Source organism: Hyperoodon ampullatus (genome assembly GCF_949752795.1).
Source record: "Hyperoodon ampullatus genome assembly, chromosome: 2".
Classification (NCBI taxonomy): domain Eukaryota; kingdom Metazoa; phylum Chordata; class Mammalia; order Artiodactyla; family Ziphiidae; genus Hyperoodon; species Hyperoodon ampullatus.
Genome location: NC_136915.1, coordinates 103,636,904 through 103,651,940, shown reverse-complemented (window position 1 = coordinate 103,651,940; position 15,037 = coordinate 103,636,904). Strand labels below are relative to the sequence as shown.

The 15,037-nt window shown below is 40.2% G+C and overlaps 1 protein-coding gene across 1 annotated transcript in view; it reads right to left on the bottom strand.

The window, feature by feature from the left end:
- SLC22A15 (solute carrier family 22 member 15) overlaps positions 1-15,037 on the bottom strand; it is a gene marked incomplete at its 5' end in the record, with an annotated part of 79,454 nt that overhangs the window by 23,641 nt on the left and 40,776 nt on the right. Inside the window, 3 exons of the mRNA XM_079698583.1 lie at positions 686-826; positions 5,586-5,801; positions 9,856-9,985. Coding sequence (XP_079554709.1) covers positions 686-826; positions 5,586-5,801; positions 9,856-9,985 — 487 coding nt within the window. The remainder of the gene's footprint in view (positions 1-685; positions 827-5,585; positions 5,802-9,855; positions 9,986-15,037) is intronic.

Below are 15,037 nucleotides of genomic sequence, written 5' to 3'. Positions count from 1 at the left end.
TGAATGGATAAAGAAGATGTGGTATATATATATATGATGGAGTATTACTCAGTCATAAAAAAGAATGAAACAATGCCATTTGCAGCAACATGAATGGACTATCACACTGAGTAAGTCAGACAGAGAAATACAAATATCATATCACTTATACATGGAATCTAAAATATGACACAAATGAACTTATCTACAAAACAGAAACAGACTCACAGACATAGAAAACAAACTTATGGTTACCAAAGGGGAAGGGCAGGGAGGGATAAATTAGGAGTTTGGGATTAGCAGATACAAACTACTGTAGATAAAATAGATAAATAACAAGGTCCTACTGTACAGCACAGGGAACTATATTCAGTATCTTGTAATAAACTATAATGGAAGAAATTATGAAAAAGAATATGTATATGTATATCTGAATCATTTTGCTATATACCAGAAACTAACACAACATGGTGAATCAACTATACTTCAGTAAAAAAAACCGACATAATAACTCATAAACTTGAAGCCCAAGAAATAACACACTAAAAAATGAATTCTCACTGTGTTTGGTCTGAAAAGAATTCTAATCACCATGGAGTACTTAGCAGATTCTGCATATGGACAAAGACAATAATACTTAGATATTTATGTATGTTAGTGTGTGTGTGTCCTCTACGTGGTGCACTGCATATCCACCCATACTCACCATTTTTGGTTAATCAAGTAGATGCAGATAGGGTAAGATGGAATCTCTATGAGGCCAGACAGGGCCAAGTTGGCATAAATACTTCCACCTAGATCACCTGCACTGAGAGTTAGGCCATAATACACCAAGCTGCACACAAACCTGCAATTGGGGGAGAAAGACAAGAAAGACATTGAAAAAGCCGATAAGAATTTACCAGAGAAGATTCAAATCTTGGTTCAATAATGCCATCTGGCTCAAGCAGTAAGCCTGACTCTCCCACTAAGCTTTCTATCCTAATATAATTTCTATACTAGGACAAAATAAAAAGTAAAGGGGCCTTGGAAATGATTTGAGCTACATGCAGATGCTCTATAAAGCGAATGTGTGGCCAGCTCCTGACAGAGGAGACATCACTTGTGCCTTCATCACACTTTTCTGCATTTAAATGAAGACAGTGACTCTATTCTTACTGTATTTAATTCAACAACTTATAGAACACTTGCCCTAGGCAATTGTGATATTATCGAAATGACTCTAGAATAAATAACTCCCAGAGAGAAAGCCAACAGAGGATGGTGTTGAGAACAGATGCTGATAAGTGCCTGGGTCACCAGCGGGTGGCCTGCAGGCCAGGGTGACAGGGACTCTAACCCCTGACCAAGTTCTCAACCCCTCCTGGCATTCAGCAAGTGCATACGCTATAGACGCCCAGAACAGGAAAGAGAAGACAAGGGCCACGGTAGAGGCAGGCCCCTCTAGGATGATCAAAGCACTGCATCTATTTCTGCACGCCACCGCCGAAACACTGAGGGGGCGCCTCCTAGGAGGCAGGCATTGTGCCAGGCACAGAGCCCACGTCCCGCAGCCCAGGAGCTACGCTGGAGCAAGGGCCATCCTGAAACTCCAGGTTGGGGAATAAAAGGAACTTCTTCCAGAGTGAAGGGACTATAGTAGCCCCTGCTTATCCGCTGGGGATACGTTCCAAGACTCCCAGTGGACGCCTGAAACCTCAGATAGTACCGAACCCTATATACACTATGCTTTTTCCTAGCCATACACCTATGATAAGGTTTAATTTATAAATTAGGCCCAGTAAGAGGGCATCCAAATTGCTGCCATGACTACTCTCGTGCTTTGGGGCCACTATTAAGTAAAATGAGGGTGACTTGAACACAAGCACTGCGATACCGGAGAGTCGATCTGATAAGAAAGACAGTGACTAAGTGGCTAATGGGCAGGATATGCTGGACAAAGGGATGATTCAGGTCCCACATGGGATGGAGCGGGACGGTGTGAGATTTCATCACGCTACTCAGAATGGCATGCAATTTAAAACTTATGAGTTGTTTCTTTCTGGAATTTTCCGTTTAATATTTTCAGACTGCAACTGACCTTGGGTAACTGAAACCACAGAAAGCAAAACCTTTTGTGCCTAGGAAATTGAAGTATTAAAAATAAAACAAACTAGAATAGAACGAAAATAAACCCTGACTAGGCTTTGTTAATATACGAATACATTTTGTAAACCATAAATTTTTTAAAGTAATTTTTAATGCAGTATAGTTGCTTTACAACGTTGTGTTAGTTTCTGCTGTACAGCAAAGGGAATCAACTATACGTATACATATATCCCCTCTTATTTGGATTTCCTTCCCATTTAGGTCACCACAGAGCATTGAGTAGAGTTCCCTGTGCTATACAGTAGGTTCTCATCAATTATCTATTTTATACATAGATCAATAGTGTATATATGTCAATCCCAATCTCCCAATTCATCCCACACCCCCTCCTTTTCCCCCTTTGTAAACCATAAATTTCTATACAAATAGTAAAAGACCTGGGCTTCGGAAGTTCATTAGTTTTTATGTTTTTACAATTCATTTTGACAAGTGTTTATTATGAGGAAATTCCCATTTGCTTCTCTTTTCCTTAGAAAAAGTCCAATGAGCTGCAGCTATGATGAGACCAACAGGAAAGGGAAAGCTTTCTTTCCGTCTCTGCCGAAACAGCAAGATGGGCCAAATGCCCTGAGCTATTAAGAATGGGCCACAGGAACCAAGGAGAGGGATGGGGAGGGACGACAGAACCCTGGAGCTGGCCTGCTTAGTGACTCATCCCTCTCTGGCAAATCAGCCCAGGCAGCAGCTACTTCCCATTACTTCTTCCTGGGTGGAGCTGTCATTCATATACTGAGGATGACGAGCAGAGTCATAGCTGGGACATCGGGAAGGATGCAAGGTGACACTGAATTTTCTGTTTTCCCTGTCCCCAAGCACTTTGCCTGTAAGCAGCTGGCTAGACAACTTAAAATATTTTCCTGAAGTACTTAAAAAATCCTTTCCATCTGCAGTAGAGACCCCCCACCTTATATAACGCTATTCCTAATGTGTTGTATGTGTTAGTGTGTATCTATTCTGCATTTAAAATAGAAATCCAAGTGAAGTATTCCAGCAATGGAAACACACATACATATTTAAACTAAGTTGTGAAGGTAGCAAGCAGAGCACAAATAAACAGAGCCAGTTCAAGACACTAAAGGAATTTAGTTACCAGCTGGTGGTGAGAGAAAATGGGGAGAACATGGGCAAGGAAGGCCTATGGTCTCAGACTCTGTTTGCAGATTTCTTTGCTGGTAGAGTTGGTCGTTGGGATGCATAATTATAGCTATTCAAATCATTCCAATCCTGTTTATGGGCCCCAAACAAAATTTAAAATGCTTGCGTAATATTTAACAGTATATTTAGGGCATTAAAGAACTATTTAAAAAGGCACTACTGTGGGAAATAACCAAAGGAACAGATGTTAAGCACAGAGGTATAATTTTACTCCCCAGTTAAGGTTTTCTTCAATGACAGATCAACAAAGAAGATTTTAGAATTCTATAGCATCTTCAAAAAGAACAGCAGTATGTGGAATGACACTGTCTCTGTTATCGTGTATTTTAACATTCTGAGCCGGGGGGAAGAAGTTTATTTGAGAACAGCTCCTTTGGCCGTGTAAGACATAAAATAAACATGAACATTCTCCCTAGCTCTAAGTCTAGTTTGTTTGTTTTTCTGTCTGTCTGTTTTTTATCCCCTGAAGGCCAGAACCCAAAAATTAATATTCCTGGAAAAAACAAAAACTTAAAAACAAGAAGTAAATAATCCCTAAGAAAGTAGATACTTCCTTCAAGGCAGAGGGTTTGACTGACTGTCTACTTGACATACAAATGCAGTTTTATGGAGCCTTAAGTACCTGAACATACTTTGTAAGGATTTCCTGTACAATTGGTGGAACCTCAAATTAGTAGCTCCTACGCTGTACTGTCAGGTTTGGCTTTAAAAAAGTATGAAATAATGCCATTTGCAGCAACATGGATGGACCTAGAGATTGTCATACTGAGTGAAGTGAGTCAGACAGAGAAAGATAAATATCATATGATGTCGCTTATATGTGGAATTAAAAAAAAAAGGCTACAAATGAACTTATCTACAAAACAGAAAAAGAGTTACAAATACAGAAAATAAACTTATGGTTACTGGGGGCAAGGCGGGAAGAGGGGTAAACTGGAGATTGTGATTGACACATACACATTACTATATATAAAACAGATAACTAATGAGGACCTAACTGTATAGCACAGGGAACTCTACTCAATACTCTGTAATGGCCTATATGGGAAAAAAATCTTAAAAAGAGTGGATATATGTATACGTATGACTGATTCACTTTGTTGTACACCTGAAACTAACACAACATTGTAGATCAACTATACTCCAATAAAAATTTTAAATAAATAAATAAATAAAGGCTCCCTTAATCTCCATGCCTCCAAACTTGTGTCCTTCATTCAACATTTCTTATGCATCTGTGATATTCCAGCACTAGGCTGGCTCAGTGGGGACGGTGGCAGCTGATGTGACCTGGCCCCTAACCATACAGGTGGTAGCCAGGGTTTGGTTGGGTGGGAAAAGAGAATCAAGATATAGAAAACTATCTTGGCAGTTTCTTATTCTCAATATACTGTTCTTTTTAGCTTTATATATAAGATTAATTTCATATAAAACGACTCTCCTCTTTTCCCAAGTGAAAAATGTAGGTTTCTATGCAGGCTTCTTGCCAAATACAGGCAAACCATAGCATAACAGTCCTCTAGGCCAGTAAATATGATGATCGTGTCCAATCCTGGACCAAGTTACATTTATGGCACTTTAACAGAATGAATAATATTAAAACCTATGGTACTCCACAAATTCTATGTATGAACCATCCATTTCTCCCCTTTCCACAATTTAATTCTTTAAATGGCGCAATCTTGAACCATTCAGTGCAATTTACATTAATGCTGAGAACATTTTGAGGGCAGGTCAGAATCAGCCAAACTAGAAAATCAGGTTCAGAGAGTAGTAATCTGTTCATTCACTGACTTGCACGTGTGGCTTTGAGGCTGTAACCTCACACTCCAAGGATCTCATTCCCACCAAGCATAACGTTCAGCCCACCTGTTGAGTGAGTGAGTGGGATGCCGCACAAAAATGCAGTATAGGGTGTTGCAATTAGAATGTACTATCTAAGTGCCTGAGGCCAAAACCAAGGGGAGGTGCCTCCAAGTCCTCCTTAGAAAGTTCTGTCTCTGGTGTGCTTCCTTGCTTTCCTTTTTTTGGAGTGGGGAAGGGAGACTTAAAAATTTACATTAAATACCTCATAAGTTCAGTAAACCTGCTGCCAGGCACCATCATTTCCTCCTTGAAGGGGAGGATGCTGAGAAAGCACAGGTGAGCACAACACCAAAGCTGGGGGATCGGGGGAAGGTTTGTTTCTCTGAAAACAACTTCAGGATGAAGAAAAGAGTGAAATTTTCTGTAACCCTGAAGAAATAACTGATTATCAATAACCTGAGCTGCAGATCAACAGAAGAGCCCTTAGAGAGAATTACCAGATGAACATCAGGGTCAGAGTATGCCCCAAGAGGACTCGGTAGCGGAACAGGTCCAGGACACTTCCCGTCTCCTTGCAGCTCCTGTTGGCCGGGTGTGTTAGCGAGAAGGTACACTTGAGCTGGCGGTTCCTCTTGGCGATGAGGTGCAGTGCAGCTTCAGCCTCACGCAGTCGACCCTGGGAGTATAACCAACGAGGTGATTCAGGAATGAATCTGAAAGAGATGTCATCAAAGGCTGTATATTCGTATAGGTACACGTGCACCAGAAGGAGACAAATCACCCACGCCGTACGTGGTCCCCAAACCACAACCGGATTCCACGTTAGGTCTAAAGCTTGACTCTCCCAATGACATGTGGAAGACAGAGAGGGCTGCTGTCAACAGCTGCCATCATTAAATGATGGCCTCCTTTACCAATGGAAACCAAAAACACACTCCCAAAATTGCAGTAAAAAAGTAAACAGTATGCGTTTACTTTTAAGTAAATGTTAATATATGAATGGCAAGTTAAGTTTACAGTACTGAGTAATTCTTCAGAAAGCACATGTTCGAGATATGGCTCTAAATCATAGCCAAGTGTTGCTAGAATAATACTGTAGAGTGGGTTTTTAAAGTTCTGAAAAAGCCTCACAAAGAAGATTAAAATCTCTATTATTCATCAGAAAAGAATTTTTAAGTGTTTTCAACACAGTGATATGTTATTTAAAAGGTAGAGATTATTTTAAGACTACACATAAAAATGAAAAAGGGTTTATCACATCTTAGCTACTTTTGAGCTTTAAAGCTTTAAAATACTCCAATCAGCTAACACATTCACTTAATATGTCCTGAGGATATTTCATGATCCCCCAAGACCTTCAAGAATAAAAGTTTATTTTCTGGTTAACTTCTCCAGTTCCAAAACAACAGTTACTTCTTACTATAGCTACAAAGTATTGAACATTTCTATTGCCACAGATATCTTTCAACACTTTCAAGACTTAGATATTACGTATCTTTTCTCCTCTTCACAGTTCTGCATGCTTTTAGAGGACTTTTCAAAAACCAAAGGGTGGCAGGAACATGGAAGCCTTGTTTACAAAACACAACATCAAGTACCTTTTGATCTAATCTGATATTATTTTCCTAAAATGAAACTTGCATGAATAATACTAAAAAAGGCTATTTAAGGTGCCTTTCAGAACTCCCCATGCCTTTCAGTAAGGATAGGTGAATTGGCAACAAACACCACAGGATCTGGAACTTCATGGACAGCCAGGTCATCAATAACCATTTACTGAACACTTTCATTTTGTACAGAGCAATGTAATAGGTGCTGAGAGCAAAGACACGGAAACAAAAAAGCAGGCATTTTCCCAGGAGTTCTGCTACTGGGGAGAGATTATTCATGTACAACATTTGGTTGTCAACAAAAGCAAGAACAAAGGCCTCTACAACATCCTAAAAAATTCTTTTATTTACTTTTTCACTGCTATCTGATGATTGTTACTAATACACAAGTAAATAATCAAGTAAAATATTGTTTTCTTGGAAGTTATGTCTGCCGATCATCACTGGATCCACTGGCCCTGTCCACCAGCCCATACATGAGGTACCTATGTAAAACTACCTGATCAAGTCTAAATACAAATGAAAAGAATATAAGACTAGTGGGGTGAATATAAAGAGTATACTTGGGATAGAAATATAAATGAAATGCTAGAAAGTCTATGACAGTAAAACTGAAAGCTGAGGAGCCCTAAGAGGAGTGAAAAAGGACCAACAAGGAAAGAGTCAAAATATAGGAAGTCATTATTATCTTTGGATAATTTAAGTCATTTTTCCCCTTCCTATTAAGCTTCTCTGTGTTTTCAGAATTGTTTATAGCAATAAAAATTACTTTTAAAACTATATAAATCATGTTTAATGATGATATTTGAGAGATGTTCAGGCTTTGGAAATTTGACTCTTGAGTTAATAAAACAATTTCTACTTGGGAAAGGGTTTATCTGGATTATGTAAACTTAGGACCTGATATTTCTCCACATTTTGAGAAGCCTATAAGCTTCTCAGTAACAAAGCCTCACCTAGTTGCCAGTGGACAGATTTGGGAACATGAGTTCTAACACACGCTGATTGCACGTGCAAAACAGTAAGACATGTTTTTAAAAGAAAAAGCAGGCCCTTGAACATGCTGCCTGCACAGTGCTGTGCTCACCTTTAGAAGCTACAGTGCTAATTTAACAATGAGGCCTCTGCTCAAAAATGTCCTGTGAATTTCTTTAAAGGTGGAAAACCTTTGTAAATTAAGGGGGCACTGGTTTCTAAAGTAAAACTATCCAAATTCAAGTACTGTGAAAATAAGGAATTTTTAAGCTAAGTAATAATGTCTCTAGTAAAACAAACAAGGTATGTCTCTAAAATAACATGACTTTTTCTGATGTTGCTGATGGCTAACGCAGGCTAATTCCAAAGGTTTTTTGTGCCAGCATCTGCCCAATGGATACGAAGTGTCTACCGTGTGGAGGAAGGCCCAGAGCTCTGGAGCTGGGGGAAATGCAGCTGAGCAAAGAGCCTGTGCTATCAGAGAGCTCCTGCTTTATAAAGAGGACAGGCTCTGGGTGAGGCAGAAATAAGGGGCCACTTGAAGGGTGCCAGTTTAGTGCTGCAGAATTAAGAAAAGAAAGAGAATGACTGGAGGTCTGACCTGGAAAAGTGTGGAGGGAGTGGCATTTGAGCAAACTGGGAACGCTATTAACTAATAAAGAAGGGGGATGGGGAGAAGGGCGTTGAAGGAGCCAGCAATAGCACTGAGTAGGAGACACGGAGGCAGCCAAGCCTAAGCTGTAAACTGGAACAGAGAGCAGCTTAGTGTGCCTGGAGCAGTGTGTGTGAGATGGGATGGGAGGGAAACTGGAGGCCGACTGCAGCAAGCCTTACTTTCTAGGCCTGATGGAACACACATATATTGTGATTTTACATGCTCTTTTCTCTGCTTTCTATTTTTCATGACCTGAATTAATTTCCCAGTGAGTCAATGTCCCCACCTAGCACTAAGCAGTAACAAACAGACTACACATTCTGAAAATGAAAAGCAGAATGGCTTGGATCATCCAGTGAAGTCACTCTGCTATTGAAGGAGAGATGAAAGCCAGCCTGATTAAGAAGTATGTGGCTTATTAAATATTTAAAAAGAAAATTCGTTGATCTACTGACATTTACATGAATGCTTATTAATTCAAGGAATTATACTAGGAACCCATTTATTCCAAAAATTTACAATACACAAACTAATAAAATATGGTTAGTTTTCCTTTCTAATAAAATTATGTCACACTATTTCACATAACTAAATGCATTTCATAAATTTTGCCTTTCTAAATATATGTTAACTATTTCTACTATATTCATTTTTGTACTTAACAATCCTCTTACTTTCAAAGAGAGAATGAAAACAGATTTCAGGTCAATTCCCACCAAATCTCAGTTAGTAGAACTTGAATAAAGAATTACTATACCAAATCGCTATCTGAGTGAAAATTCTATTACGGGTATCTCTCACTTCACAGAAGAAAGCTGGTACTATTGGCTGAAAACTGTATTTATCTCAAAGATTTTAATGATTAAAATTAGAGGTCTGATACCTGAGGGGAGAAAACCTTTCAGAAGCACAATAAAACTTCTGGTGAAATAGGCCTAAGTTGGTGGCTCATCTTACAGCCTTTGAGGACCATGGTGTGATACCCTGGATGAGTTTTTTTGTAGAACGCTGCCCTGAGCAGGGCATCACCCTTTTACTGCTTTGAGTCCATGCACTCTAAGGATTTCTCCCATATCTGAGTATCTTCCCATGTCCACATGTAGAGGCCCTGTAATTATACTCATCCGTGGGATGAAGAGGTGTCACTATATATTCAATATGCACAGATTGCTCTATAATATCATACCTCAGTCGCACCCCTAGCACGTGATCTGACCAAGCCTGAAGATCTTTAAGCTTGAAGCATTAGGTTAAAAAAGAAATTGGTACCCTCCATTGGCAATATGAAGGTTAAAATGCACTCTACTGAGAGGTTACTTTAAACAAGGGGTACCTGCATTCTGAATTAATTAAGCATCTCTCTTCCCAGGAGCTGCCAAGCATTGGAGCGCTTGCGGAATTTAGTTCTTCACCAAAGTCAGTTCAGGCAAACTCCTGAAAGGGAATAACGCTGCTCATTGACCCGCATCCTCTTAAGACATTCCTTCTGCTTATTAAATTAAAAGTCTAAGAGGAAAAACTACTTACAAAGATAAGAGAAAGACCACTGTTCCCTGCAGGTTAACCAGAATGGCTAGGGTTCTCCAGGAGCGGATGAAGTATCCCAACAGGGCATATTGGGCGATGCCGACTGCGAAGAAGAGGCCACCGATCGACCCTAATTCAGGAAAAGAGACCTGTTACTGGGGAAAGGACCATCTGCAGCCCCATTTCCAACCCAGGTCACGGAGTCAATCCCTTCCTTGTGAGATATCAGCAGAAAGAAAAACCTACACAAATATGGATGATCAGGTGATATAACTAGAAGAGAGGCCAGAAAATTAGTGGAAAAGAAGGAAGGACAGATGAAAAATACAAACCACATGTGGTCAAGATGAATTTTAAGGGCCTGCCCAAGTGCTTTCTGCATTGATGTTGCACTGACATCCACCTGAACTTGTGGCTGAGGCTTGGAAATATTGTTTGCTACATGGTGGGAAGGTTTTTAGGTCATGAGACTATGACAATGCTGGGACTGCATCTTTATCACAGGGGCTGTCCCTGAAATCCTTATCTTAAATCACAACCTACTCCCCAGTTCTCCCTATTGTCCTTCTCCACTTAATTTATCACCATCATATATATCACCATCAGTTATATTTGTTTCTTGTCTGTCTATCCCAAGTAGAATATAAGTTCTATGAAGCATGAATTTTTGTCAGCACACTGATAGAAAAAACATCAACTATGGGGTTGTTAAGGATCCTATGGTTTTTGAAATAAATGCTGAATGGGTACAAACCCACTGCCTTGCCCAATATACTTGCAAATTCTATACCTCTGACATACTTTCTGTACCTGCTACTATTAGTAGTAGTTAAATCTATCGCTATTTACTTATATCATAGCTACTATTTATCGAGTATTAAGCCTTATCCATACCTTGTCCTATAATGCAGGTAACATTATTAGCTATATACAGCCATATAGCTCAGACAAGTTCGGTGCCATTGCCTAAAGACACAGGGCTGTGTGTGGCCCAGACAGGAGGCGTTGTCCCCTGGTCTGTCTGACTGGAGAGCCTGTACTCTGTACCATTCCCCTCCCCATCACCACCCTTCTGGGGAAAGGCAGGCTCCTGTGGGCATCCCACAGCAATAGGACTTGTTACAAGAATTTTGTACAACAATCCTATAAGACAAATGTTTCTTTTATTCTTGTCCATAGATTATTAACCTATAACAAAAACAATGCCTTGTATGCTGTCTGCCCTAGTGAGGAAAAGGGGGACGCAGAAGGGAAAGCTGCTGTGACAGCAAGTTCAGTGTGCTCAGAAAACCAATCAGAGCATGTGGTCCGCTAAGTAAGGGAATGCGGACTTCCAATCCCTGTGATTTCCCTGGAAACTTAAGATAATCAATAGCTATTACAGGTTCATTACAGTGCACTGAATAGCACCTGGTTTCCAAGAACAAGGCTTTCTGTCATTGCTCAGAACAGTCCTGAGTACTCAGTGTCCACTGACAACAATGAAGGCAAAAAGACGAGAGACCACAGGATGGGACCACTTCAGAGGGACCAAGTTCAGACCCCAGTTCTGCCACATGCTGCTGTGTGACTTTAGGCAAATCACCTAATGTCTCTGAGCCTCAGTTTCCTTATCAAGGAAAGAGAAATAATAATATCTACTCCAAAGGGTAGTTATTGGTTTCAAATGAAACAATGCATGCAGTACAAATGTGAGGACGTTATATCATCCTACTGTTAAAATGGGTATAGCCCCTTATGTCTATTAACCTCCCCCAAAAAGCCATCTAGAAGCCTCCTCTACCTAGCCTCCTCTATCAATAATTATAAAATACTGTCCACCTAGCACTCCTTTCTAATTCCAAGAACGCTTTCCCTTTTTCAAAGAGATGATCTCCCCATACTTTACCCCTGTGGTTCAAGTCAGGGCTGCCAGTCATGGGCCTCTTGCTGGGACCATCAGAGCTCCTACCAAGGATTTTAAATACTGGATGTGGTGGTGAAACCTGAGAGCTGCTGGGCCCCATCCCTGACTGAGCAGAGTAAGCTTCTCAGAGATGATGGGAAACAGAAATGAGATGCATCTGACTTCTGGGTTCCAGGTATCGCAAGGGCCTGGCTCTTCTGTGGTTTGGTTGTGTTAACCAAATGATTTCCCTTTATACCTAAGCTCATCACGGTTGAAACTCTGTCTCAGAAAGACTTGGTATCAACTGGATATAATGGATAGGAGGAAATGATTAAAAGGTTCTAGTTTAATGGCTTTAAATAAAATCATGACATTACTATAGAGAGAGGTCTCAGAAGAGGATGGAGATTTTAGGTAAAAGAAAGCAATATGTTTAATTTGAGGTGCCAATAGATATTTATATCTAATATCCAGCAAGAAGCTGCAAGTGTATGCCCCGAAATGACAACAGGGATAAGGTGAGGATACAGGTGTGGTAAGGCTCTAGGTCATTTGGTTAAAAAATTTAATTAGAAAAAAAAGAATACTTCAAATCACCACTTTTGCACATTGTAATTCTGGAGAACCATAGGTGGCTGTGTAACTGTTTATGGGCATTTGGGTATTTATGCCTATTTTTCAGATTTCTTTTCTGCTTATTTTAAATTAATTTCATGTCTGCTATTCCCACTCAGTTCGCACTAGTAAAAGCCAAATTTCAGCAGGTTAGAAAATAGTGTATAGTGATGACTTCGTTTTTGTAAATGTCTCCAGTGATCCCTCCAGTTTTCAAGCACAAGCCATGAAGTCCCCTTGATTCCTCTTGGTCTTGCCTTTTCTGCTGGTTCTTTAACAGGTCACATTCCCACCAAATCCAGCTCAAACGCACCCTCTTTCCTCCTCCTCCACTACTCCCACCTGGTCTAAGCTGCCTCTGGGTTGCATGGGGCCAACCACACCAGCCTCCTGAATGACCCCTTAATTTTTACTCTTGCTCCTCTATAATCCATTCTTCACACGCCTACCAGAGTAATCTTTCTGTATACAAGATCCCATTGTTCCTCTCTTTAATTCACTCACTGCACTGTGAGTGAAAAAAAAACCCAAAATTCCTCACTTGGCCTATCATGGGCCCTATATCATTCTGCCCCTCCAACCTGATCTTATCCCAACCTCCCCCTGCCTCTCCACACTGCATCTTTTCAGGTCCTCAGAGAAGCTCATTCCTACCTCAGGGCCTTGGTCCTTGCCATTCCATCTGACTGGAATGTTCTCTCAGAATCTCACATGCCTAGGTCTCCCTCATCATTCACACATCTTTGATCAAATACCTACATCTCCGTTTTCTCTAACTATCTGTCCCCTGCACTTACTGCCTAGTCTATTACCCTGTTTAATTTCTTCACTGCACTTAAAATTTTCTGAAATTACCTCATATTGGTTATGTCTCTCCTGATTAAAACATAAGCTCCATAAGAGCAAGTATCTTCCCCCACCCTGGCCTACCATGTTCACCCTTTTATCACAAGTGTCTATAAAGGCAGTGTCTGGTACATGGCAGGGTCTATTTAATAAATGTTGTAGAACAGATATGCAAAGGAGAAGCTCTAGGATACACAGTAATATGTTTACAGTGGTGGTGTTCACATGGGTAGGACTATATGTATTATTTATATTTCATTTCTATATGCTCTTGATTTTTTTTACAATGAGCATCAATTCCTTTTGTTATAAGATATTTATATAAGAAAAATAAATAATAAATATATTAATATGACATTTTTCATAGCTTTAGTATTTTATTTTTTCTACTCTCAATAATTTTCAATCAATTATCCTCATTCTTGTTAAGCAATACACCGCAAATTGGTCAAAAATGGATGTTTTCAGTTTGTACTTATATTTTTTATATGTACTTTACATAGTATTTTATACATACTGCAAATATTTTGTAATCAAGCACAATTTTTCAAAAATCTTTTTTAACCGCTAAACAATTAGGCTATTTCCAACTAATCCCCTGTTGCTAACCTTTTAGGTTTTTTTCTCAGTTTCTTGCAGTTCATGAGCATATCTGAAGCCACAGGAGTGTATAAAATTGTGCTGGAGAGAAAACAGCTTAGAAAGAAAGGCCAAGGACAAAATTCTGGGGAAGACTTGGCTCATGGGAGAGGGATGAAGGAAGCTCCTCACAAAAGAGTTCCGGGGCATCAGAATCTTACTTCTGTCCTGGTGCAGGTCAAGTGCACTGGCCTTCAGGGAACTCTCTCAAGCTCCTTCTGAATTTCACATTGAATTTGGCAAACATCTGATACCACTGTTACAGGTTTTTTTCCATTCTCCCTTTTCCCTTTGCTATAGAAATTTTAATAGCCCCATCTTAACTCAGCTTCAAGGACAACAATGGAAGGTAAATGAGCTTTAAGAGCAATCTTTTCACTGGCTTTAGGCCGAATGGCAAGGAAGCAAGAGACCAGGAGGTCTTTCTTTTTGCCCAAAATATGCAACAGGAGAGGAATAGTCCTAGAGAACTGGGTAGGGTGGGGGCAGGATATGTGTTTTGTAAGAGAGCATCTTCTTCATGGAACAACTAGAGTCAAATGTGAATATTTTAATAGAGGAATGTGCTGGGTACATGAAAAATATGTACTCATGATGCTCTACATGAGCAAGATTTTATTTTTTTAATTTTTTAATTATTATTTTTTAAAATAAATTTATTTATTTATTTTTGGCTGCACTGCACCTTTGTTGCTGCCTGCGGGCTTTCTCTACTTGCAGCAAGCGGGGCTGCTCTTCGTTGGGTTGAGCGGGCTTCTCATTGCAGTGGCTTCTCTTGTTGGAAAGCACAGGCTCTAGGCATGTGGGCTTCAGTAGTTGTGGTTCGCAGGCCCTAGAAAACAGGCTCAGTAGTTGTGGCGCACAGGCTTAGTTGCTCTGTGGCATGTGGGATCTTCCCGGACCAGGGATTGAACCCGTGTCCCCTGCATTGGCAGGCAGATTCTTAACCACTGCACCACCAGGGAAGTCCCTGAGCAAGATTTTAGACTCAGGAAAACCAAAACCCCAGGAGAGGGTGCCTTTGTGTCTTCCCTGCACAATGTGAGTGGTCGTGATCACCATCATCACTCATTTCTCAGGAAGTCCCAGCAAGTCTGAACCCACTACTTGAAAAAGTGACCTTAAAAGTCTCAATGCAAACTGAAGACTCAGAGGACATTTTCTCACTGATCCTGACTTAGGAGCTGGGCTAGG